Below are 24,658 nucleotides of genomic sequence, written 5' to 3'. Positions count from 1 at the left end.
CCAGTCTGACCCTTGTACCTTACATTGGTGTAGAAATTGACAGCCCATTTCACTCGTGTCTCCTGTCACTGCAGGTGTCTTCCCCAATTGAAGTCTCCTCTTGGACCTTCGGTGCCTGACTGACGGCAGGTGTTTCCTGGGCCTAGGGGAAAAAGGGCTGGGCTCTATCACCCGGTTGTCATTGTTTGGCCTCTGGAATTTGACCTGCGCAGATTGGGGATTCAGACCTTGAATGGCGCACCCTAGGCTCTGGGTCTTGACTGGTGTAGATCCGGTTTTCGGGTCTTGACCAGTAGTTAGGTCTTTGGATTTCATTGGGTGTCGTCCAGGCTCCGTCTGATAGCTGCCAGCACCCTGCTGTCGCACGCTTTCCACTGAGGTCTGTCACCCTGGCTCCAGCATTGTCCCTGGCTCTCGTCCGCACCGCTCTTTTCCTTGACATCAAATCATTTTACTGTTTGGCATGCAGGACCTTTATATCCAGGAACTTGAACAGGTCTTGCACTTGAACTTGTTCCCCCTGCAACTCTTCCTGTGTTTTGGTTGATTCCGCATGGTCCCATCTAGTCAGTAGATGGCAGCCTTTCCACACTAATGACACATCATGCAGGGGCTTTTCAGGGGTACCATCTCCTCCTCTTACAACTACATCGTGTTTGCTGTGAGGAGCCTGCATGCACATAGCAAAGACTAGAGCAGAGCGTCAGGGCAACAGGAGCGAGGTGAGTATATATTGTGGGTTTTTTTTTTTTAAATGTGTGAATTTGTGGGAGCAGCTTACCATTTAGGGAGATGTGTATGGGCTCATATTGTATATAGGAGTTGTGTGTGGGATCATACTCTATATAGGAGACTATGTGGTGGCTCATAATGCATATGGGGGTATGGGGGGCTATGTGCGTGATCTTATATGTATAGGGGGTTATGTGTGGGTTCATACTGTATATAGAGGGGGTATGTGGGGTCTCATACTGTATATAGGGGTGGGGTGTGGTTCATACTGTATATAGGGGCTGTGTGGGTATATAGGGGGCTGTGTGTGGGATCATACTGTATATATGTGGGCTGTGAGTGACATCATATTGTAAATAAGGGGGCTGTGTGTAGGTGGGCTGTGTGTGGGATGATACCGTAAATACCTGGGTTATGTGTAGGGAGCTGTGATTGGGATCATACAGTATATAGTGGGCTGACATCAAGTAAGGTTTTAATGCTGGAGATAAGGTAAGACCGGTCTGACTTTATACACCTTGTTGTGGTGGATGGCTTTTATGCTTTTTTAAAAGAAGGGCCCTATGTTATTTACTAGTGCTATTTCTGTTTACTTACTGGTTTTGCTGGATTGAAAAAACTGCAGCACAAGTACCCTTCAACAGGAAAAAAATCTGCAGTGAGTGGCTAAATGTTTTAAAATCTCATTCACTTCTCTACTACTGTAATCTGATGTGGAGCTTCAATCCTCTAATCCAGCCAGAAAGTAAACAGCAAATCCCCAATGTGTGCATAAACCCTTAAAGGGGTGGTCCAAAGGCAAAGCATTTTTCATCTAACTTCCTATTTATTTAGACCCATGATTCTAAGCTATTTTCTAATATACTTGCTTTAAAAATTCCCTACCATTCCCTAACTACAATATCTATCTAGTTTTGTATTTTTTTCCCTATTTCCTGTCTAATTATTAGTTTGAGTATCACCAGTGCATGCTGGGATACTTAAACAAAGCGTCATCAGTGGGGCAGAGTCTGTGGTCACTTCATAGCCCCTGCTCCCTCCCTAAAATGAAGTGTCATCATCAGTGACACTTGTTTCAGGGTTTCAGGGGCGGTGCTGTCCCTGAGTGCCTCCCTTGTGCAGTGTCTCCCCCTTGCGCAGTCTTCCCCAGGGCCCTGTGCTTGAAGAGCACAGTGTTTTGTCTGTTGTCTGTATAGATGAATAGTAATAAGCCGACAGCAGAGCGGTGACACTATACCCTGCAGAGACCAATGACGTCACTTGCGCTGGTCTCCTGAATCCCCCCTTTCCTTTTTTGCTTCTGCTCACCAGGCCTCACACACCAGTAAGGGCAGTAATGCTATGATGGCAGCCCTGTCTTTCACTTGAAGGGCGCAGGTGGGTAGATTCCTATCGAATTAGCCTCCTATGCGGCTCAGTCCCTAGCAGCATTTACAGTATTTTTTTTCTCTGAAACCCTGTACCATTTCAGAGTAAAAAATTCCTGGCAGAAATCATATTGCCAGTGTTTGATACATCATGCCAGGGGGACCTTTTTTGCTATATTGAGAATGGGAGATGGGGCATAGTGAATGATGTTGTTTTGAGGGTGGGGCATGGGGGACAGTTAATGATGTTGAATTGAGATGGGGGAGCGCAAATAATGATGAATTGTGGGTGGGAGGAGTAAATGATGATTTATTGAGACTGGGTGATGGGGGACCGCAAATGATGATGAATTGAGGGTTGAGGGCGAGCGACAACAAATGTTGATGAATTGATGGTGGGGAGACCAAATTATGCTGCATTCAGGATCAGGGAGAGCAGTTGATAATGAATAGAGAGTGAGAGTTGGAGATAGAGAGTACATGACATGAACTCGGGTGGAAGGGGAAATGTAAATATAGTGAACTGGGGGAGCAGGAGATACAAAGTGAGGGGAGTTGAGGATGCAGACACTTGTAATGAATTGGGTGAAGAGTACAGGTGCTAATTAAATTATACATTTATTGGGTGGGGAAATGGCTATTTATAGTTAGTGGGGGACAGTGGTGGATTACAATTTACCTTTGGAATGGTGAGTTGCATAACTAATTATATATTAATGATGGGTTTGCATCTGTATTCCGCTACGTAGTATAGAAGTTGGGGAAAAAAGTGGGGAATGTGCACTGGTAGTTGTGCTCTAGATAACTGTGTTATTTTCTGTAGAGTTGAGTCTTGGCTGGAAGAAGTGATGGCAGTCTGTTCTGGATGAAGAAGAAAAGCGAAGATGAAGGGCTTCAACTAGAGACGTGAGTCAGTGTGTTATCTGTACAGTGACAATATACACTGTATACTATGTACAGAGCACCTGTGTTTAATATCACCAGTGATCACTGTATTACCTGTGGCTACTTTGAAGAACCTAGAATATAATACATATTTTCAGTTGTTTCACACTTTTTTGTTAAAGGGAACCTGTCACCCCCAAAATCGATGGTGAGGTAAGCTCACCGTCATCAGGGGCTTATCTACAGCATTCTGTAATGCTGTAGATAAGCCGCTGATGTTACCTGAAAGAGGAGAAAAAGACATTAGATTATACTCACCCAGGGGCGGTCCCGCTCCGATGGGCGTCTCAGGTCCGGTACAGCGCCTCCCATCTTCATTCCATGATGTCCTCTTCTGGTCTTCATGCTGCGGCTCCGGCGCAGGCGTACTTTGTCTGCCCTGTTGAGGGCAGAGCAAAGTACTGCAGTGCGCAGGTGCCGGAAAGGTCAGAGAGGCCTGGCGCCTGCGCACTACAGTACTTTGCTCTGCCCTCAAGGGCAGACAAAGTACGCCTGCGCTGCGGCGTGAAGACCAGAAGAAGATGTCATGGAATGAAGATAGGAGGCGCCGGAGCGGACCTGAGACGCCCATCGGACCGGACCGCATGGGACCTCCCCTGGGTGAGTATAATCTAACCTCTTTTTCTCCTCTTTTAGGTAACATCGGGGGCTTATCTACAGCATTACAGAATGCTGTAGATAAGCCCCTGATGACGGTGGGCTTAGCTCATCATCGATTTTGGAGGTGACAGGTTCCCTTTAAGTATATAATTCCACATGTGTTAATTCATAGTTTTGATGCCTTCAGTGTGAATGTACAATTTTCATAGTCATGAAAATACAGAAAAATCTTTAAATGAGAAGGTGTGTTCAAACTATTGGTCTGTACTATATGTGATATGATGGTCGATGGAAACTGTTAATGTTTCAGAAGTGGAGTTTTTCCAAAAGTGGGCAGTGGGACTGTGGAAGATTTGAGGGGTGGGGCTGGACTGGAGTCTGGGTGGAGTCTCAACGAGGCCTGAAAATTTGTCTGTATGGGGCCCTCAAATTCCTGGTGGAAGCCCTGGTGACAGATATGCAATGATTTAGTCACTTGTATCACCTACACCTGAAAAACATCTCCAGAAGTCGACCTTTTCTTACCTTTGAAATTTAAAAACTTTTCCTATCACTCTGATACATTCTTTTCTTGACTACTGCAACTCTCTATTAATCGGTCAACCTTTCACTAAACTCTCCCTTGCCATACATTGCTGAATGCAGTAACCAGACCCATATTATCCAGCAACTAAACCAATGTCTCGACCCTGTGCCAGTCATTGTTCTGGTTACCCATCTGCTACAAAATACAAATAAACTTATCAATCTCACCCAGAAAGCTGTCCTCAATGCAGCACCTCCCTGCATCTCCTCCCTCATCTCCATTTAGAAAGCTACCTGTTCTCTCTGGTCTGCTATTGATCGAAGACCATCATCTTCCATAATCCAAATCTCCCCCAAGTTTGAAAGACTTTTCCCGTGCTGCGTCAATTCTCTGGAATGCTCTACTCCAGATAATCTAAATATTTCCCAGTATTCCCAGCTTCAAACACACCTTAAAACATATCTCTTTAGGAAGATCTATCACATCACTTCACTAATCTAACTGTTCTCCTTTTCTATATATTCTTCAGAATCATGTCCTTTGTAATCTGCTCTCACACACTCCATGCACTCAATTGTATCTGCACATACACAGTTACTGGCTGATGACTGACCCAATATTTATTATAATGATTGCTGAACTGTACATTACAAGCACTTTTTACCTTTTGTGTCACTTTCTGCCATATTGTAAGCTCCTTTGAGCAAGTCCCTCACTCCTATTGTTGAATTGTGTTACTCTCTAATGTCTGAAATTGTACATGTCCCCTATGAATTGTACAGTGATGCGCCATATTTTCGCTATATAAAATTATTAATATTATAGAACATGTATTATTTCCTATTATCCCATCTTGTTTTCTTGTTTCCGGTCCTAATATATCTGCAGTGAAATAGAACCATGGTATCTGATGGGTTTTTTGTCGTAAAGATATTATTAGTGTTGTGTTGGTTGATCCCCAGGTGCCACCAATATACTGTAGATGTTTTGTATTTTAGATGCGGTAATAAGAATGGCAGATAAACATGGATTTTCTTCATATTTGTGTAGTTAGACATGAGACTTCAGTTCCTGCAGAGCAGACATAGACCTAAGTGACTTAGGATAAGTGTTTTGTCTAGGTGGCCTTTTTTTTCGTAGAATATAATCTAATATATTTTATAGTTGTTGTGAATACATTGAACTTGACACTTTATTACTTTGACTTCTTCTACTATACTTGATGTAATCCATACAGCGTGTTCACATCTGGCTGAAATGTTAGAAATTCCACAATGAAAAAAACTGTTTATATGCATGTGGATGAGAATTCTAAAACCTCATAAGCAGGAAGCAGAAAATAAATTGCACACAATTCGTAGTATGTTGTAGACTTTCAAACACGTTTTATGGTTTTCACCTGTGGCAGTGCATTAGTCGAAATATTGGATGGACTTTGCCAAAATAATCAATGCACTGCATTCTCAGTCCATCAGGTTGTATCTTTCTATTTGAGGAGGAATTGCTTGAAAGAGTCATCTCATATTGTGAAACAGGAGCGCATTATTCCCTTGCCTATCCAGTTTCTTGCTTGCCCAAGGAGTTGAGGACTCTGCACTTCTTGTTGACATTGGGCAATGGCATGTCTGGGATAGTGAAACTGGCCGAACCACGGACCTTGCCAGCTTCAGAGCACCGCTTACATGCTCCATAGCAAAGAGCTTGTAAGTGCTGCTGTCTTTGCCTAGGAGACTGTCAAGAGTGATAATAAACATAAGGGTGAATGACCTCGGGGAGATCAAAACATCCAACACCGCGGAGACACCATCACATGTTTCTCAACGCAGTGATCCAGAACACTGCCCCCATCCCTAATGGGAAATATGCAAATGCATGTAGAAAAGCCGCGGAGACACCATCACGTGTTTCTCAATGCAAGCAATGAATAGCCAGGTCTTTCACCGGGAAGGAACAACCACGGGAAGGGCAGCATCCAATAAAGGAAAACCACCTATGCCATAAGATGGTATCCATCCACATAGTATAGTCTTTTCACCAGGCACTGCTCCTAATAGCCAGTTTCCTACTCCACACTGATGAGGGGCAAACACCCCGAAACAAATGTCTGTGGATGGATACCATGATTTGGCGCCTCTTCTATGCAGGAGTACTTCCTTTTCCACGCGCTGCCTTTACGTGATTTGGATACACTACAGCAATCTGTCTGAAGAAGGTCTATGTTACAGACCAAAACGTTACAACATAAAGTCTGGGATTGCATTACAATAAAAACCTATTTGCATTGTTTTTTGAGTGCCGGATAATTTTTCTGAACCATGTTTTGGCATAGGTGGTTTTCCTTTATTGGATGCTGCCCTTCCCGTGGTTGTTCCTTCCCAGTGAAAAACCTGGCTATTCATTGCTTGCATTGAGAAACACGTGATGGTGTCTCCGCGGCTTTTCTACATGCATTGTCAAGAGTGATAGACTGCAGAAACCTAGGCAGCAAGAAGGAAACTGTAAAAAAAAAAGTCCAGATAGAATTTTGGTCAGCAGGAGGAGGCACCCGTGAGTGATATTATTAGTGACCAAACCAAAAATAGAAAAAAAATGAACATATATCTTGTGTAAGTAAAAAGCAATCATGTATATAAATAACATAGGGTACTTAGTAAACACTATTTTTTTATGAAAAAGCATAAAATCCATCCCACTAGCACCAAGGTTTACCCAGTTGGGACGGTACTAATCTCTCGTGTTTAAAAGTTACCATGTGTCAAAAATGACCTCAATGTGAATAAGAGCTGAGCCGGAGCGGGGCTCAACCTTGTAAACTAACTGCACTATCGTGAGTGATATTATTAGTGATCTGCACAGAGCACGGCACATTTGGCTTCTCAGACTAAACGCATATGCAGAATTTTCTATGCCATGTACAGATTGTTTCCTATGTGGATGAAATAAAGACTTTATTTTACTGTTCAGGATTATGGACCAGACACTGATCTTCATGAGAATCTGCCTCCAGAGATTATTTTAAATATATGGTGGAGTAAACAGTGTGATATGTGATGGCCGCTTTCTGCTCTCCTGATCTCACTGCAGAGCTGTGCGAGGTTATACCTGATACATCTGCAGGATCCTCTCAGGTCCAGCTTCCATCTAACAGGGCTACAATAAAATAAAGCTGTAAGAGCTGCAACAAATGTGTTTGTAAGGAGACAAAGTTCAGTTCTGCTGCCCTGTGTTAGTTACAGTACATGTCTCACACTGGTAACTCCCCCTTTTATTAAAAATAATCTCTGGAGGCAGCTTCTCCTGAGGATTAGTGTCCAGCCCATAGATTTGAAAACTGAATTATATATAAGAAAAATGTGGATTTCTCTGCAATAAGGCATCAGATCGCAAATATCAATGTATCATATTATTCAGCTTCCTATGACCTGGAAGCCCATATAGACAGCTTAGAATGGTTGATCAACTGACAGATTCCCTTTTAGCAAGAATAACAGAGATGTTATTCCTATTCGAGCTTTGGAGACTGTTATTATAGCAATTTGGTCCTGGTGTGCACTGAAGAGAGAGTTGTGTTCCAGAGCCATTTGTTGGACTATAGGTTCCTGTAGTTATTGCAGTGTTCAACTGTGTCTTACGTGAGTGCAATGTTAGTTTAAGGCTACTTTCACACATCAGGGTTTTGCCGTCAGGCACAATCCGGCGAGTTTTGAAAAAAATTGATCCATTTTTTTTTTCCGCCGAATCTGTTTTTTTCTCATAGAGTTGTATTACGACCGGATTGCGCCTGATGGCCACAAGTTTCATCCGTTTTCAGCCGGATCCATCAAAAAAGCTCTTTCCGGCAGACGGAGAAAACATTCAGAGGAACGTTTTTTCTGTCCGGCGAAAAAACGCCCAGCGACGGATCCAGCGAAAAACGTATGAAACTGAGATGTGAAATGACGAATCCGGTCTCCGAATCCGGTTTTCCATGCATTCTCTATTCAGATCATGCACATTTTCCATTCTGGAGTCTCTCTCTCTCTCTCTTTCTCTCCCTCCCCCTCTCTCTCTCTCCTTTTCCCAGAACAAGAAGTCCATCTCCGGGTTCATTTTTTTAAAAAACGGATCCAGCAAAAAACCGGATCTGTTGCATCAGGTTTTTCACAATTTGCAACGGATCAGTTTTTTTCAACAATTATCCAGATCCTGCCTGACAGCGAAAAACTGATGTGTGAAAGTAGCCTAAGCATTAAAGGCAAGTCTGATGTCTAGAACATTCCAGATGGCCACCAATATCAGTTCCTTCCCACATTACCATATATACAAATATTCATACTTTTTGTCCTCTATACCAAAGAATAGATGGGGTTTTTCATATGCGAGTGGCTTTATATGAGTGTCTTGGAAATGCTTAATAAATGTTTGTCTTCGATACAAATCTCTAACAAGAACCATATGCCATTTATAACACTGACGTCTTCTTACGGGGCTGCGGGTCCTTTTACAATCACAATACAATATACAGCTCTGGCAAATATTAAGAGACCACTGCAAAATTTTCAGTTTCTCTGATTTTTCTCTTTATAGTTATATTTTTGAGTAAAATGAAAATGTTCTTTTAGTCTATAAACTTCTGACAGCGTTTCTGAATTTCCAAGCAATAAATTTTGTTTTATTTTCTGAAAAGGAGAAATAGTCAAAATATAAAAAAAACAGTGCTTTCAGACCTCAAATAATGCAAAGAAAACAAGTTCATAATAATTTAGAAACAACAATACTAATGTTTTAAATCAGGAAGAGTTCTGAAATCAATATTTTGTGGAATAACCATAATTTTTAATCACAGCTTTCATGCGTCTTGGCATGCTTTCCACCAGTCTTTCACACTGCTTCTGGCGCAAAAATGTAAGTAGTTCTTCTTTGCTTGATGGCTTGTGACTATCCATCATCCTCTTGATTACATTCCAGAGGTTTTCAATAGAGTTCAGGTCTGGAGATTGTGCTGCCAATGACAGGGTTTTGATGTGGTGGTCTCTTAATTTTTGCCAGAGCTGTATGTTCAATTAATACACAGTCCAATCTGAATTGTCTTTTTTTGAATGAAAGAATGTAAATATTGTACTATTTTGCTCTTTACAGCTCATCTAATTCCCCCAACAATGAACCTCCAAGTCAGTGGACTTAACCTGGTAGCCTACATTGAAGACTATGGACCAAATTTTCATTTTTTTATCTGTTATTGGCAAAAAGGGAAAGAGGATAATGTAAGTATACCTGGACTAATGAAAGATTGTGACTGAGCTGGACTGTCAGACTAAAGCTCAAAGGATTTGGAGATATTTTTCGAGAAGTAGGAATGCTATATTTTCATTGCAGTTACCAGCAAAGCACACAACCTCAACATGTGGCTAGGTTCACACTCATACAATGCTCTCTGCTAAGCATTATGTAACGTGCTAACGTCGTAATTTCTGTCGGAATCCCCAAAAAACATGATTCCGAAGGGAACCTCTACAAAGGCACAATGGAGCCTTTCACTTCAATGAGGCCAAAGGAGTCACTTTAGTATTAATTTTTTTAAAGACATGCACAAAAACATAGCATCTTCATTTGGGGGCTGTTGGATCCCATTGCGTTAGTCTAATGTGGAAGAGGGCCTTACTTTGTATGAGGGCAGCCAGAGAATTTCTAAACTGTTAATGATCCAAACAAGTATTGTGTAATGGAATTTAACATGATGAACCTTTGTTTGTGAAAGATAAGTGAAGTTGAATATGCATCACTATGGTAGGAAGCATACTCAACAGACGTGAAAGTCTGTTCATAGAGAGTTTAGGGAATTCCATAAAGATGAGTGAATTTCATGAACTTCTTTTTGGGTAGATTTGCTCTAATTGATTGTCAGATTCAAATCTGACCTAATATTGATATTTGGGGTGAATTGCAATTGTCATTATTATGCTCTGAGGTATGCTGAGACTAGTGATGGGCAAACCTGAACAGTAAAGTTTGGCGTCCGTACCGAACACCTACTGTTCGGGCATGGACACAGAACATGGACTTCACCAGGAAGTCTGTGTTGCTGTTCGGGATCGGCTGCCCGAACATCAGGTGTTTGTTGTGCTGTCATTCACATGCAAACACTCAGAGAGTCGCGGCTCCCATGCCATCAAATGACAGTGTGAGCCTGCAGCTGTGATTGGAGGTACAAAGTACACCTACGTTCACTGGTGTCAGGTGATGGGACTACCGCTCCCATCAGCCGACACCTAATACCGTTAATAACAGTGAGAGCAGGAGCGGCTGATGGGAGTATTCATCAGCCGGCTCCTGCACTGTAAATAAATAATAATAATAAAAAAAGACAGCATGGGTTTTTGATAACCAGCCAGGCAAAACTTACAGCTGGGGGCTGCAACCCTCAGCTGTCAGCTTCAGCAAGGCTGGTTATCAAGAATAGAGGGGTCCCCACACTGTATTTTTTAATTATTTAAATAAAAATTTTAACAAATAATATGGGTTCCCCTCATTTTTGACAATCAGCCTTGCTAAAACAGACAGCTGGGGGCCCAGAAAAGGCGCAAGTATTAGATGCCCTAATTCTGGCACTTTGCCCGACTCTTCCCACTTGCCCTGTAGGTGGCAAGTGGGGTTTATATTTGTGGAGTTGATGTCACCTTTTTATTGTCCGGTGACATCAAGCCTATGGATTACTAATGTAGAGGCGTCTATAAGACACGTATCCATTACTAATCCCATAGTGGTATAGTAAATAAAGACACAGCCAGAATAAAGTCTTTTATTTTAAATAAAACAAAGCACACTGTTACCTTTTTATTTAAAAATAAACACAATTATACTCACCTACCGCCTAATTCCACTGAATCCCTCGTCTCCTGCAAGAAGGCAAAAATAAAAAACAACAATATCCCTCACCTATCTGTCATTTGGTGCCATGCTGTAATCCATGTCTGGGGGATAAACAGTTTTCAACCTGGATGATGCCAAGATGCCACCGTCCAGGCTGAGAACCACTGGTGAATGAGCTGCTGTGAGCGCAGCCTCAGTGACTAGTGGTGACATCATCAAGGTTACCTCCAGTCACTGAAGCTGCATTCTCAGCCGGGCTGAACTGCAGTGAGATCCCCGCTTGCATCGTGAAAGTTTAGGTCCAGGTACTGTTCTGGTATCTGAACTCGAACTTTTTTTAACTGTTCGGCCAGACCCGAACATCCAGGAGTCCACCTATCTCTAGTTGAAACCCCAAAGTATAATAAAAGGAGGGGTTAAAAATACCTTATATTCACCTGTCCAAGGTCCTCACCTGCTTCCTTCACTATCATTCTGTTCCTTTGGTTCCCTGTGTGGATTTTCAGTCCTTCCGATAATCCAATGTTAAGGCCTATGTGATCATATCAGGGGCGAAGTTGGGGCATAATTGACGTAATTAATATGACCAGATGGGCCTAAACGCCGGATTGTCAGAAGAACCGAAGGCCTACGTGTAGGACCGATGAGCTGAATGGTGATGTAAGGAGTGAGTTGAGATGTTTAGGATAGGTATGTATTTTTTGTTTATTACAATACCTTTGTTGCCCTCAAAAGAATCATTGGTGGCCAATCTATTATAGAAAAATTCTAATTAGTTAGAAATCGAAAAGTTCCATGAAATTTGTAACAAATTTAATTTGATACGGATTAATTATCTCATCTCTCCTATTCACTCAGATAATATGGTAAAAAATGTGCATTTTTGGCTATTCATGCTGTTAAAATTATATAAACCACAATGCAACGGCATTATCAGTAAGGTCGGACGGGAAGTGTACAATAAATACTACGCTCAAGCTTCTATTATAAATGACAGCCACGGTATAGAGAGTCTTTAGATGGCTATATACATTAGACAAAACTTGGATAAATTGGATGTTCATTAGGGGTAAAAGGATCAGGGTGGTCGTGAGGGGAAATATAGGTGTTGACCGAATAAGCGCTTGACAGACGGGTATTACAGGTGTATGGCCAGCTTTTCTCATATGTTACAGTCCGTACTATAGCTTAGAGCTGCAGGCACAAAGCTGGTTGTGTTATAGCAACAGGCTAAAAGTTTGTGGACAGCGAAGAATACAAAAACTACAATAGAACTAGAAAATCTTGTTTTTTCATAATCAGAAAACTGAGTTATACAGACTTCCTTTAACAATAAAATATTTGTGTTTCATTCCGATGAATTTTTTCTTAACTCCTACACAACCTAAGACATGTCCATAAGTCAAGGTTGGGAAGTACTTCCCGACCTTGGACGTATTGATACATCCTGGTGATTTTGCACGCACAGAAGCGCCCCCGCAACGTCATTGCAAGGGGCCGATCGTTGCCATGGTGACCCAATATTGTCATGATGACATCCGGGTCACCAGGGCTTTTTCATCATATTGCTGAACACAAAGTGGAATAAAACGCAATAAAAAAGATGAATATAAATAAAAATGCTATTGCGGAGAAAATTATCTTATCCTGCAATAAACAAGCCACCATATAGCTCCACCATTGCAAAAATAAAAAAGTTATAGCAATCAGAATACAGCAATGCAAAAATAATAATAAAAGGCACCAATTGAAACAGCAACTTGTCCTGCAAAAAACATGCCTTCACATGACTGTAAGCAGAAATATGGAAAAATTATAGCACTCAAAAAATGGCACTGGAAAGACTAGTTTTTGCAAAAAAAAAGCATCTTTTAGTGTGTGACAGCAGCCAAACATAAAAATCAGATATAAATCTGGTATCGCTGTAATCGCATCGACCCGAAGTATAAAGTCGTCTATTCATTTATACCACATGAGGATTGCCGTCAAAAATAAATAAAACCAATTCTTGACCTGTTGATTTGTTCATTCTGCCTCTCAAAGATCGCAGTATGGCTCGGCTCACATTTATCCTGCTCTCTGCAGTGAGCGCTTACAACAGGGTTTTTATGTAAACCTCTGAAATACGTGATTCAGACAGAACCCCCAATGAAAGATTCCCTATAATGATTCAGATGGAGACACTGTGGACACCATTTGGCTTATAATCCAGCGGTGTCTATATTTTTAGGTGTGCATAAAAGTGCAGAACTCGTTGAAGTGCAGGAGGCGCAAAACGGCCCTCATCCAGAGTGTATCTCACTAGTACTTTCCTGCGGGCATGTTTTAATCAAGAGTACCAATAAAGGAAGTTTTTACAAAGTAGCGGTGAGTGCAATCAGTTTTCTTCTAAGGATACTATTTGCACAGCTTTTTTCATGGTTTTCACCCGGTCATCCAGAGGCAAGGTGTAAATCACTGTCAACTGTTCAGCTAGCCACAGGTGACACAGCGGTGCCGGTTTTCTTTCTGTCACTGCGATTTTACTTCATAAAAGTGTCGTCGGACACAGTTTTGTGCACCTCTGAAAAGAAAGGCAAAACTGAACTGAGGCCAGACAGAGTCCAGAGTATTTCTGATGTCTCATTATAGTGAATCAATCCCTCAAGGGTTTCATCTGAATCACATCATTTGGAGATTTAGATGGAAACCATGGTGTAAGGGCTCAGCGTAGAGCGCTGGATACATGTGATCCCAAACATTCTGTAAAATGTTCCCAATAAAAGCTTAAATTCAATCCACAAAAAAAGAGTGCTTCCACGTCACTGGTAGTGCAAAGCCTCACAGTGTGCCCAAACCACATTTAGTGTCCACATGTTTGGCATTTCAGTAGTGATGAGAGCCTGCCTAATTTAAGGGTGCATGTCTCCAGAAGCAGGAGCTGGGAATAAAGTACTGGGCACTACAATGTGCCTCAAATGTAGTTCCCGATTACATGTACTCAGGAGAAATTGCACAACAAACTGTGAGGTCCATTTTTTTCCTATTAGCCCTTATAAAAATGTTAAATTTGGGATTAAAACAACATTTTAGTGGTAAAAATATAATGATTCTGTCTTCATCGCCCAATGGTATAAATTTCTTTGAGGCACATGCGGTGTCAACATGCTCCCTTAGATGAATTCATTGGGAGGTGTAGTTTGTAAAATGGCATCACTTATGCGGTTATGGTTTCTGCTGTTCTGGCACCTCCAGGCCCTGCCAATGTGACATGGCACCCTCAAACCATTCCAGCAAAATCTGAACTACAATATGGTGTACCTTCCCTTCTTTGCACTGTGTCTCAAAAGCAGGGCTGTGAAGTTGGAGTCTGCGTCCATTTTGGTAAAGTCAGAATTGGTATAAAATAGACCAACTCCAAAAATATATAATAAATTGGGTACAGTAGTTCAGTGCTCTGTAAATTCTTTCATAAGAATTTGGGAAAGTTATAAACTGTGCTATAAATGTCCGTTTTATTCCTGATCTAAGGATCTTGGCTTTTAATTAAGATGAATCTGTGTTGCACTTTATGTACATGCTCAGTAGCGAGGAATTGCAATGGAGTAGGAGTCGGGAGTGAGTGACTCCACAGCCCTGCTCAAAAGTATCTTTCAACCACATATGGGGCATCGGTGTACTCAGGAGAAATTGGACAACAAATTGTATGTTGTAATTTCTCCTGTTATTGTTGTGAAAATGTAATCTTTGTAGCTAAAATCACATTTTTCCCACAAAAATGTTATTTTTTATTTTTGCGGCTCAACGTTATAAAATTCTGTGATGCATCTGGGGGTTCAAAGTGCTTACCAGTCACCACACATCTTGATAAATTTCTTTAGGGGTCTAGTTTCCAAAATAACATCGCTTGTTCCGGGTTTCCACTGTTTAGGCACATCAAGCGCTCTTCAAACACTACAGGGCGTCCACTAATAATTCCAGCTAATTTTGCTCAAAAGTAAAACTGTGCTACTTCCCTTCCAAGTCCTGCCATGCACCCAAACAGAAGTATTCTGTCACACAAAAATTTCTGGCTAAAAGAACATTGTTGTGGAAAAAAATGTGATTTTTCATTATCACGGCTCAACGTTATACATTTCTGGGAAGTTCCTGGGGGTTCAAGGTTCACACATCTAGATACAGCTCTGGCAAAAATGAAGAGACCACTGTAAAATTGTCAGTTTGTCAGATTTTTCTCTTTATAGGTATATTTTTGAGTAAACGGCACCCAGCAACAATAGGAAATGTTTCCTATTGGTTAATTTTGATCACCTTGATAGACCCTATCACAGTGATCAAAATAAAAAAAAATGTAAATAAAACCCCCTTTTATCACCCCCTTAGTTAGGGAAAAATGAAATTAATGAATGGATTTTTAATGAAATTAAAAAAATGCATTTATTTCCATTTTTCCATTAGGGTTAGAGTTGGGCTAAAGTGAGTGGGCTAAAGTTAGGGTTAGGGATAGGGTTAGGGCTATGGTTAGAGTTGAGATTAGGGTTAGGGGTGTGTTTGGGTTAGGTTTGTGGTTAGGGTTTTTCCACTGTTTAGGTACATCAGGGGGTCTCTAAATGCGACGTGGCGCCACCTTTGATTCCAGACAAATTTGCTTTCAAAAAGTCAAACGGTGCTCCCTCCTTGTGAGCCCTGCCATGCACCCAAGCAATGGCTTTTCCCCACATATGGGGTATTGGCGTACCCTTGTGAAAATAAATAGCACCTGATGGGTTAATAAACTTCTTGAATGTGGTTTTGCGCACCTTGAGGGGTGCAGTTTTTAGAATGGTGTCACTTTTGGGTATTTTCTGTCATATTGACCCCCCAAACTCACTTCAAATGTGAGGTGGTCCCTAAAAAAATGGTTTTGTAAATTTTGTTGGAAAAATGAGAAATCGCTGGTCAAATTTTAACCCTTATAACTTCCTAACAAAAAAAAAATTGTTTCCAAAATTGGGCTGATGTAAGGTAGACATGTGGGAAATGTTATTTATTAACTATTTTGTGTGATATAACTCTCTGATTTAAGGGCATAAAAATTCAAAGTTTGAAAATTGCAAAATTTTCAAAATCTTTGCCATATTTCTATTTTTTCATAAATAAACACAAGTCATATTGAAGACATTTTACCACTAACATGAAGTACAATATGTCACGAAAAAACAGTCTCAGAATCAGTGGAATCCGTTAAAGCGTTCCAGAGCTATTACCTCATAAATTGACAGTGGTCAGAATTGTAAAAATTGGTCTTGTCATTAAGTACAAAATTGGCTCTGTCACTAAGTGGTTAAAGGAATAACAGACCAGACAGATCTGTAGCTCTCTCCGCTAAACCTCCAACCAGGCACGGTCCTGTATTATAATTGGAGCGCCCCCAAGGGCTAGGGGTACTCGGTACCGGGTCCTTCGGTTCACAGGGGGGATGTCACGGTGGCTGACCCGGTCCGTGGCCCTTGGGACGTCCGAGTTAAAGGGAAAGGTCTTTAAGGGGAATGTTCATGACTCCACCTGTGGTATTCGGTCAGGATGACCGACGCTGCTTTAAGGGGTCCGCTGGGGTCATGTTATGGCAGCTAGATGATATACCTTCCCACAGGTGAAGTGAGTCCCCAGGGCTTCCCAGTGTGTAGATGGTGGATGGTGTGAGGCGCAGTGAAGAACGAGGACACAAGGTTGCAGTCTCTTTACCTTTTACTGAAGGCTTCAGCATCCACAGTCCAGAGCACCAGACCACAGGGCAGGTAGAGTCCGGCCTATTTGGAGGCAGATCCAGAGTCCCCTTATCCAGATAGAAATCAGTAGCCTTCCTCTAGCGCTGCGGTGTTGTTAGTACCTTTCTGCTAAGCTTCTCATAAGGTCCTCACAACTGTTGAAGATGTTACAGATGTTATGTCTCTCTCTGTCCCCCAGATGGATAGGACAAACCCGTATGACCGGGGGCTTGAGGTGTTTTACAGGGACTCTATCATGCCCCATCCTCTAAGGGGTGCCACCTTGCCTCCTGGGTGTAGGGGCGGATAGGTAACATGAAATTAGCTGTCCTGACGGTTTCTGGAGCAAGGCAGAAAGGGTCGCTGCTCCCTCGGTGTTCCAGCTACCGTGATCCTGCGCCTCAGAAGGAGGCAGCCTGTGCAGGGCAGAACTCCTCTGATATCCACTCCATTGCTACGACTTCTTCACCCTCTCTACAATATAGTTCTCCTTCAATGTCTATTCCTAGAAGCTGCCGCAGTTAGGGCAGCTACAGCTCCGTGTCCTTCTGTCTCGACCTCTGACAGGATCCCACCCCTGTCAGGGACCAACTACCTGAGCAAAGCTCCTGCAGCAACTAACTTCCTCCCCAAACAACCAGTTTTACCTCAGTGTGAGGAGTGCCCTACTAAATAAGAGCAGAGCTCCCCCTGGTGGCCTGGAGTGCGAAATGTGTTGCATGTTTGTGATACCTGGATTCAGTTGTTTTTCTTTGCCTCCAAACATAACATCACTTACCCCAGAGGAGAATGATATCACTGCAACGACCAGGACCCTGGGGCGCTGCATAATGGCCATAACCTAGTGGCAGCTGTAAAGCTTGGCAAACTCACACACGTATCATGCTTGGTCCACATGCTAAACTTGGTCTTTCAGCAGTTTCTGAAAACCTAAATTTGCCAGAGCTTCTGGTCAAGATACGCCATGTCAGGGCCCATTTCCGCAAGCCGACTACAGCTACCGATGCTCTGGCATTGCCGCGGTATTCTGGGCAGCCTCCGCAAATAACAACTAAAGAGTGGGCATAGATGTCTGACATTTTTACCCAAGCCTTTGTGGAAAATATTTAGAAAAAATCAAATCAGACAACGCAAGTGGCAGGGGGCAATGATGCTTGCTTGAATAAGACATTGGTTTACATATATCAAGGCATCACTTTATTCAACTCTTTATTGTTACCTGCATTCCCATATAGACGGCTTAGGAGGGTTGATCTTACTGACGGATTCCTTTTAATCAATCTACAGTATTTTCAAAATCCAATCCATCAATCAGGCATTTGATGGCGATATTCGTGCACTAATGCAGATCATGTTCATTTATTGAGTGCTCTGCTGTGGACTTGACAAATATAAGCAGATTTGTCTTCTAACCCAACTTTAGTGCGATTTTACAGGTTTTAAAGAAGTTTTAAAGAAGTTTTAATCTTCACGTGACTTGAAATATAGTATAAAGCGCATGTAAACAAACTTATTTGGGATCCGCACCATACTGATCTCAACTATGGCTACCAGACAGATTATATATAATTTTAAGCAATAAAATCGCATGCAAAATATTTTCTGAAGAATGTAATGTAATATTGCAGTATATAATGCCCTCTGCTGGCTAGTAATAGACTGCATTCCTAAAAAAGAACAATAATACTTTGTGCAAAAAGAAAAAAAAAGAGCATGAACCGCACATCCCAAACCTCGTAGTGCTGGTGGGGCGGCGCGGTCTGGAGTCACGGTCTGGAGTCTTGGGGGCTCAGTCTCGCAGCATGGGTGCTGTGGGGCAACAGGCCGTCCGCCCTGCTGGTGCATGGCCGCTGCGGCGGTGGTCGCCGCACGGCTCCGCTCCGTTAGGGCGTTAGGACCCACTACGAGGTTTGCCGTGAAGGGGCAGTGGGCTTCATACAGTCTGATCAGAATGTTAAACTGAAAACCTCATGTTCAGTATTTAAATTTTTGCCTAGCGGCTTTAGATCAACGTATGATTTTGGGATGTGCGGTTCATGCTCTTTTTTTTCCTTTTGCACATAGCATGTACTTGTCTCTTTTTTTGGATCAGCACTCCTCCCATTTGGCTCAGGTGATTTTAATTAGCAGGAGACTGCAAAGTAAGGGGTCTAGCCCATTTTGGCTCTCACTGAAGAGCTGGAGGAAGGTGAGTTTAAATACTCCTTTTCATTTTGGTGCTGGTGCTGTGTGGCGGCCATTGTTGCTGTGGCTTTGTGCTGGTGGGGCGGCGCGGTCTGGAGTCTTGGGGGCTCAGTCTCGCAGCATGGGTGCTGTGGGGCAACAGGCCGTCCGCCCTGCTGGTGCATGGCCGCTGCGGCGGTGGTCGCCGCACGGCTCCGCTCCATTAGGGCGTTAGGACCCACTACGAGGTTTGCCGTGAAGGGGCAGTGGGCTTCATACAGTCTGATCAGAATGTTAAACTGAAAACCTCATGTTCAGTATTTAAATTTTTGCCTAGCGGCTTTAGATCAACGTATGATTTTGGGATGTGCGGTTCATGCTCTTTTTTTTCCTTTTGCACATAGAACAATAATACTACCTAACTGTAAAAATAGGTCATCATTAGTGTTGAGCATTCCGATACCGCAAGTATCGGGTATCGGCCGATACTTGCGGTATCGGAATTCCGATACCGAATTCCGATACTTTTGTGGTATCGGGAATCGGTATCGGAACCATATTCATGTGTAAAATAAAGAATTAAAATAAAAAATATGGATATACTCACCTCTCCGGTGGCCCCTGGATCTTACCGCTGTAACCGGGAGCCTTTGTTCCTAAGAATGAGCGCGTGAAGGGCCTTCGATGACGTCGCGGCTTCTGATTGGTCGCGTGACCGCTCACGCGACCAATCACAAGCCGCGACGTCATCGCAGGTCCTAAACTCCTCATTCTTAGGAACGGAGGCTGCCGGTTACATCGGTAAGGTCCAGGGGCCTCCGGAGGGGTGAGTATATCCATATTTTTTATTTTAATTCTTTATTTTTTACATGAATATGGATCCCAGGGCCTGAAGGAGAGTCTCCTTTCCTCCAGACCCTGGGAACCACACACTGGGAACTTCCGATTCCGATTTCCAATATCACAAAAATATCGGAACTCGGTATCGGAATTCCGATACCGCAAGTATCGGCCGGTACCCGATACCTGCGGAATCGGAATGCTCAACACTATCATCATACCACCTGAAAAATCCAAGTGATAAAAAGCTGCAAGTGGTTACGTAAAATACAAGGGAGAAAAGCCAGCGCTGTCTAAGCATAGTATTAGGGTATGTGTCCACGTTCAGGATGGCCGGCGCTTTGGACGGAGTGGAAAACTCACTCCGCCCAAAGCGCCGCCCCCTTCTGTAGACGCGATGATTCTGGATGTGTTCATTGCACACATCCGGAATCATCGCACCCCACACATAGGGCCCTGTGATTTACTTTGCGGCGGCGCAGCGGCGCCGCAAGGTAAACGGACATGCTGCGTTCTAAAAAGACGCGCCGCATGTCCAGAAACGCAGGGCTGCCGGGTGCGTGTTCGCACGCATAGTGGAGACGGGATTTCATAAAATCCCCTCCACTATGCTGTAACATCTGGACGCTGCGGATTAAACGCTGCGGCTCTACGCAGCGTTCAATCTGCAGCTATTCCGGATGTAATACGGCCCGTGGACACATACCCTTAGAAGGAAGGAATGTTGCTCACCTTAAGGGGTTGTACATACAGACACAACTCTAGAATTGCATTATTATTATTTATTTATTTATTTATTATTATTATTATTATTATTATTATTATTTATAACATGTATTTAGCATTGATCCTTGATAGCAGTCTGCTGCCTACTTGGTATACTGTGGATGAGCCTTCAAAAGGTTCCAACGATAAATGTGTGTTTGTGGAAGATAACCAAGAACAAAGGCACTTCCACTCTGTGTACTTGAAGGATTCTTCAATATAGTTTTACTAATATATGATGATAAAATAAAACGCGTTTTGACCAATAAGCCTTCACCAGGTGATTAGCTCAAAATAACCTACTAAGGCCGGAGTCACACTACAGCGTAATACGGCCGAGTGCAATGCGATAAAAAATCGCATAGCACTCGGCCCAATGTTAATCTATGGGGCAGCTCCTATTATCTGTTTTTTTTCTCGGCTGTATTCAGGATCTGAGTAATATCGCAGCATGCTGCGATTGTCAGCGTATTTCGTCCGAGAATAGCCAATGCAAGTTTATGGGTGCGAGAAAAAATCGGATTCCACATGGACCATGCGAGTTAATTGCGAGAAATACGGAAGACTTCTCCAGGTGACAGGAAATTGAATCATCCATTATCAGGAAGTTTTGGCATGCAAAATTCTTGGCCACCCTGTAGAACAAACCAGGAAGCACGGATCCACGGAGTGTATCAGCATGGCCAGGCATATAAATGTAGAGATGCTGATAGCTCTGGTCCATGATAGACCAGAATTATGGGACCAACGCGACGCACATTATGCGGACCGTGCACGTAAAGACGAAGCATGGAGGGCAATCTGTCTCCACATGTTCCCCGATTTTGATGAGCGACCTCATGAGGTGCAGCAATAAATTTGTAAGTACCATCCTTTACCAAAATATATTAAACATTGCCTTCATGATAAAAATTGCCATGAACACATCATATGTGATGAGGTTATTAGTGAGGTTACTGTTAAACTCTTGTTTGCGGATGCGAAATCAGCAACATGACATCCAAATATGTGTAACATTTAATAGCAATAGTCCTTTTATATAGGACAAAGGGACTTTTATTTCCCTCTAGGCTCCAGGGCCCGTGTGCGATTGCAAACCCTGTACCTGTTGGAGTTATGTGCTTGAGAGTTAAAACAATTCCTGTGTTTTTTTTGCAGTGAATGATGTCAATAGACGCTGACGGAGTTGCAGGGACCAATACCGGCGTGAACGTCAACTTTTTGGGCGTAGTGGTGATGCAGCCCCCCAAAAAAGAAAATATGTCTTTTACCCTTCGCCATGACAGCACCCACTGGAGAGATAGGGATCCGCCCCAAGGAACAGGAAACCTACAGAGACATAAAAGGGGGCGGTCCCCCTCTCCTCAGTTTAGGTTTCCTGTTCCCAGGGGACAGGATTTCTGGATTCTCTGAGAAAACTACAGAAGATCATACCTGGGCTAGGAGCATCCGCCTGTGTGGTTTCTGCGGGAACGGCAGGGGATGCAGTCCAGAAGCAGCGTCGGGGGAGACTCCGTTAGACGGCTCCCCCCCTCGTCTGTCCGGCATGTGGGATGGCTGGGTCCGGAAAGACGCCGCCCGATTCCACAGGGCAACGCTGCAGAGGTGCGGCCTTGAAGAGGCTCCAGATGCGGGCCAGCAGGTAAAGGGTCCGGGATCTGCGGCACAGCTGCAGCGGCAGCCGGTACACCGCTCCATAACGCAGGCCGGGATAAGATGGCGGCCGCACATGCGTGGAGCGGTGTAAGAATCCCCATACTGACCCGGAGGTATGGGAACACTTCCGGGTCACTCACACAGCGGTGAGGGAAAGCGCGGTTTCGCGCATGCGCAGTACACCGCTGTGGAGAAAGAAAAAAAAAAAAATGACCGGATCTTGGCCTATAAAAAGAGGGAAGTTGCAACAGGCGATGCAACATGTCGTCCCCAGGCAAAACAGTGGACCCAGCAGGTGAGCCAGCCAGCAAAAGGTCCTCAGATGCCAGCCACAGGAGCGAGACCAAGGATTCAAGATCCAGAAAGTCGCAACCTCCTATTTCGGTACCGTACAGCTTCACTGGGTGAGTGTAAATTCCCCTCTGCCTATAAAGCTGACACTCTTTTCCACAAATGTCTTCTTCTCCCAGGCCAAAAGGAGACAAAAATCTAAGCACAAACAGTGTGCGTTATGTGACGAGCCTCTCCCAGATTCCCACCCCAAAAAACTCTGCAATCAATGTATAGCGGAAACAATGCAGAGTCCATCTATGTCGGTCACAGATATACGGGCCATAATTAGAGAGGAATTACAGGCCATCTCACAAGCCAGTACCCCCCCTAAAAGATCCGGGAAAGAAAAGGCTATACCCAGCTCTGAGTCCGAGGAGGAAGGCGTTATCCACTCAGACTCCTCGCAGGCGTCATCCTCTTCCTCGACACAATCGGACATTGAGGGTCGAGCTTGTTTTCCCCTTGATGGGGTGGACAACCTAGTAAAATCCATCAGGAATACTATAGGTTGTGAGGATGCAAAAGACGACCAAACTGCACAAGACATCATGTTTGCAGGGTTGGCAGAGAGGAAGAGAAGAGCATTCCCAGTAATTCCTGCGGTTAAGGCACTGATAAAGAGGGAGTGGGAGAAACAGGACCAGAGAGGTTTTCTCCCGTCAGCCTCCAAAAGGAAGTACCCCTTTAATGATGAGGAGTTAATTTCATGGACTAAAATTCCTAAGGTGGACGCTGCATTCGCCTCCACCTCAAAACAGTCAGCTCTACCAGTAGAGGATGCGGGCCTACTTTCTGATCCTCTAGATCGGAAGGCAGAATCGTCACTAAAACGATCATGGGAAGCTTCCACGGGCATATTTAAACCATCAATTGCCAGCACATGCACTGCTAGATCCATGCTTGTTTGGATTGATCAGCTGGATCAACAGATCGAACAGGGGGTCTCCAGACAAAAATTGCGGGATGCGATACCACTAATTAGAGGTGCAGCAGCATTCATGGCCGATGCTTCAGCTGACTCTCTTCGCCTTGCAGCAAGATCAGCGGGTCTGATTAATAATGCCAGACGTGCGTTATGGATGAAGAGCTGGAAGGGGGATACGCAGTCAAAGGCTAAGATTTGTGCTATTCCGTGTGAGGGTGAGTTTTTGTTTGGGAAAGCATTAGATGAGATCCTCAAAAAAGCGAAAGAGAGGAAAAAAGCCTTCCCTGACCCCTCAATTCCTTTCTATAGGAAGACCTTTAGGAAGAGGCCGTTCGGGAAAAGAACACAAAATGAAAGATCGTCACGATGGGCCACAAGAGAGGGAAAACAGGGTGGCACTATGTTTAAAGGCCCCCCTTCCGTAGAGACAATAAATTCTGAAACACCAGACACCCCAGTAGGGGGCAGGTTAAAATTTTTCTTTCCCCAATGGCGAAAAATCACGTCAAGTTCCTGGGTGCTAAATATTATTAAGGAAGGAATGAAGATAGAATTCCTCCAAATTCCCCATGATTCTTTTATTTTAACAGCCCTTTCCTCACCAGTGCAACAGAAGGCCCTTGAACTGGAAATTAGAAGTCTCATAGTTAAAAATGTTTTAGTTAGGGTGCCAAAGGGACAAGAGGGTAGAGGGTTCTACTCTCCGTTATTTTTAATCCCTAAACCCGATGGTTCATTTCGAACAATTATTAATCTTAGAAAACTCAATACGTTTATTAAAAATTATACGTTTAAAATGGAGTCTATTAGATCGGCCATTAAGCTCCTTTTTCCGAATTGTAAAATGGGCGGCATTGATTTAAAAGATGCCTACTACCATCTCCCTATCCATAGCAGGTATCAAAAATACTTAAGAGTGGCAGTAACTCTTGAGGGGGAGATTCATCATTTCCAGTATACAGCCATGCCCTTTGGTCTCTCCACGGCACCCAGGATCTTCACGAAGGTAATGTTAGAAGTAATGGCCTACCTTCGCCAGAGAGACACATTAATCGTTCCCTACTTAGATGATTTTTTAGTGGTAGGAAATTCGTCCCTTCAGTGTGCGGAACGATTAGCTGACACTGTCTCGTCCTTAGAAAGCCTGGGCTGGATCGTCAACTATAAAAAATCCAGACTCATCCCACTTTCTCTTCAGACATTTTTAGGATTCAATCTAGATTCCATAAAA

General features: G+C 43.3%; 1 protein-coding gene across 1 annotated transcript in view; it reads left to right on the top strand.

Moving 5' to 3' along the window:
* IL20RB (interleukin 20 receptor subunit beta) overlaps nt 1-24,658 on the top strand; it is a 138,824-nt gene that overhangs the window by 94,544 nt on the left and 19,622 nt on the right. The window contains exon 4 of the mRNA XM_077291299.1: nt 9,289-9,413. Within this exon, the coding sequence (XP_077147414.1) occupies nt 9,289-9,413 (125 nt within the window). The remainder of the gene's footprint in view (nt 1-9,288; nt 9,414-24,658) is intronic.

Source organism: Ranitomeya variabilis, chromosome 2 (assembly GCF_051348905.1).
Source record: "Ranitomeya variabilis isolate aRanVar5 chromosome 2, aRanVar5.hap1, whole genome shotgun sequence".
Lineage (NCBI taxonomy): Eukaryota > Metazoa > Chordata > Amphibia > Anura > Dendrobatidae > Ranitomeya > Ranitomeya variabilis.
Note: the sequence above shows the minus strand (reverse complement) of the source record. Positions and strands in the feature narration are given on the sequence as shown.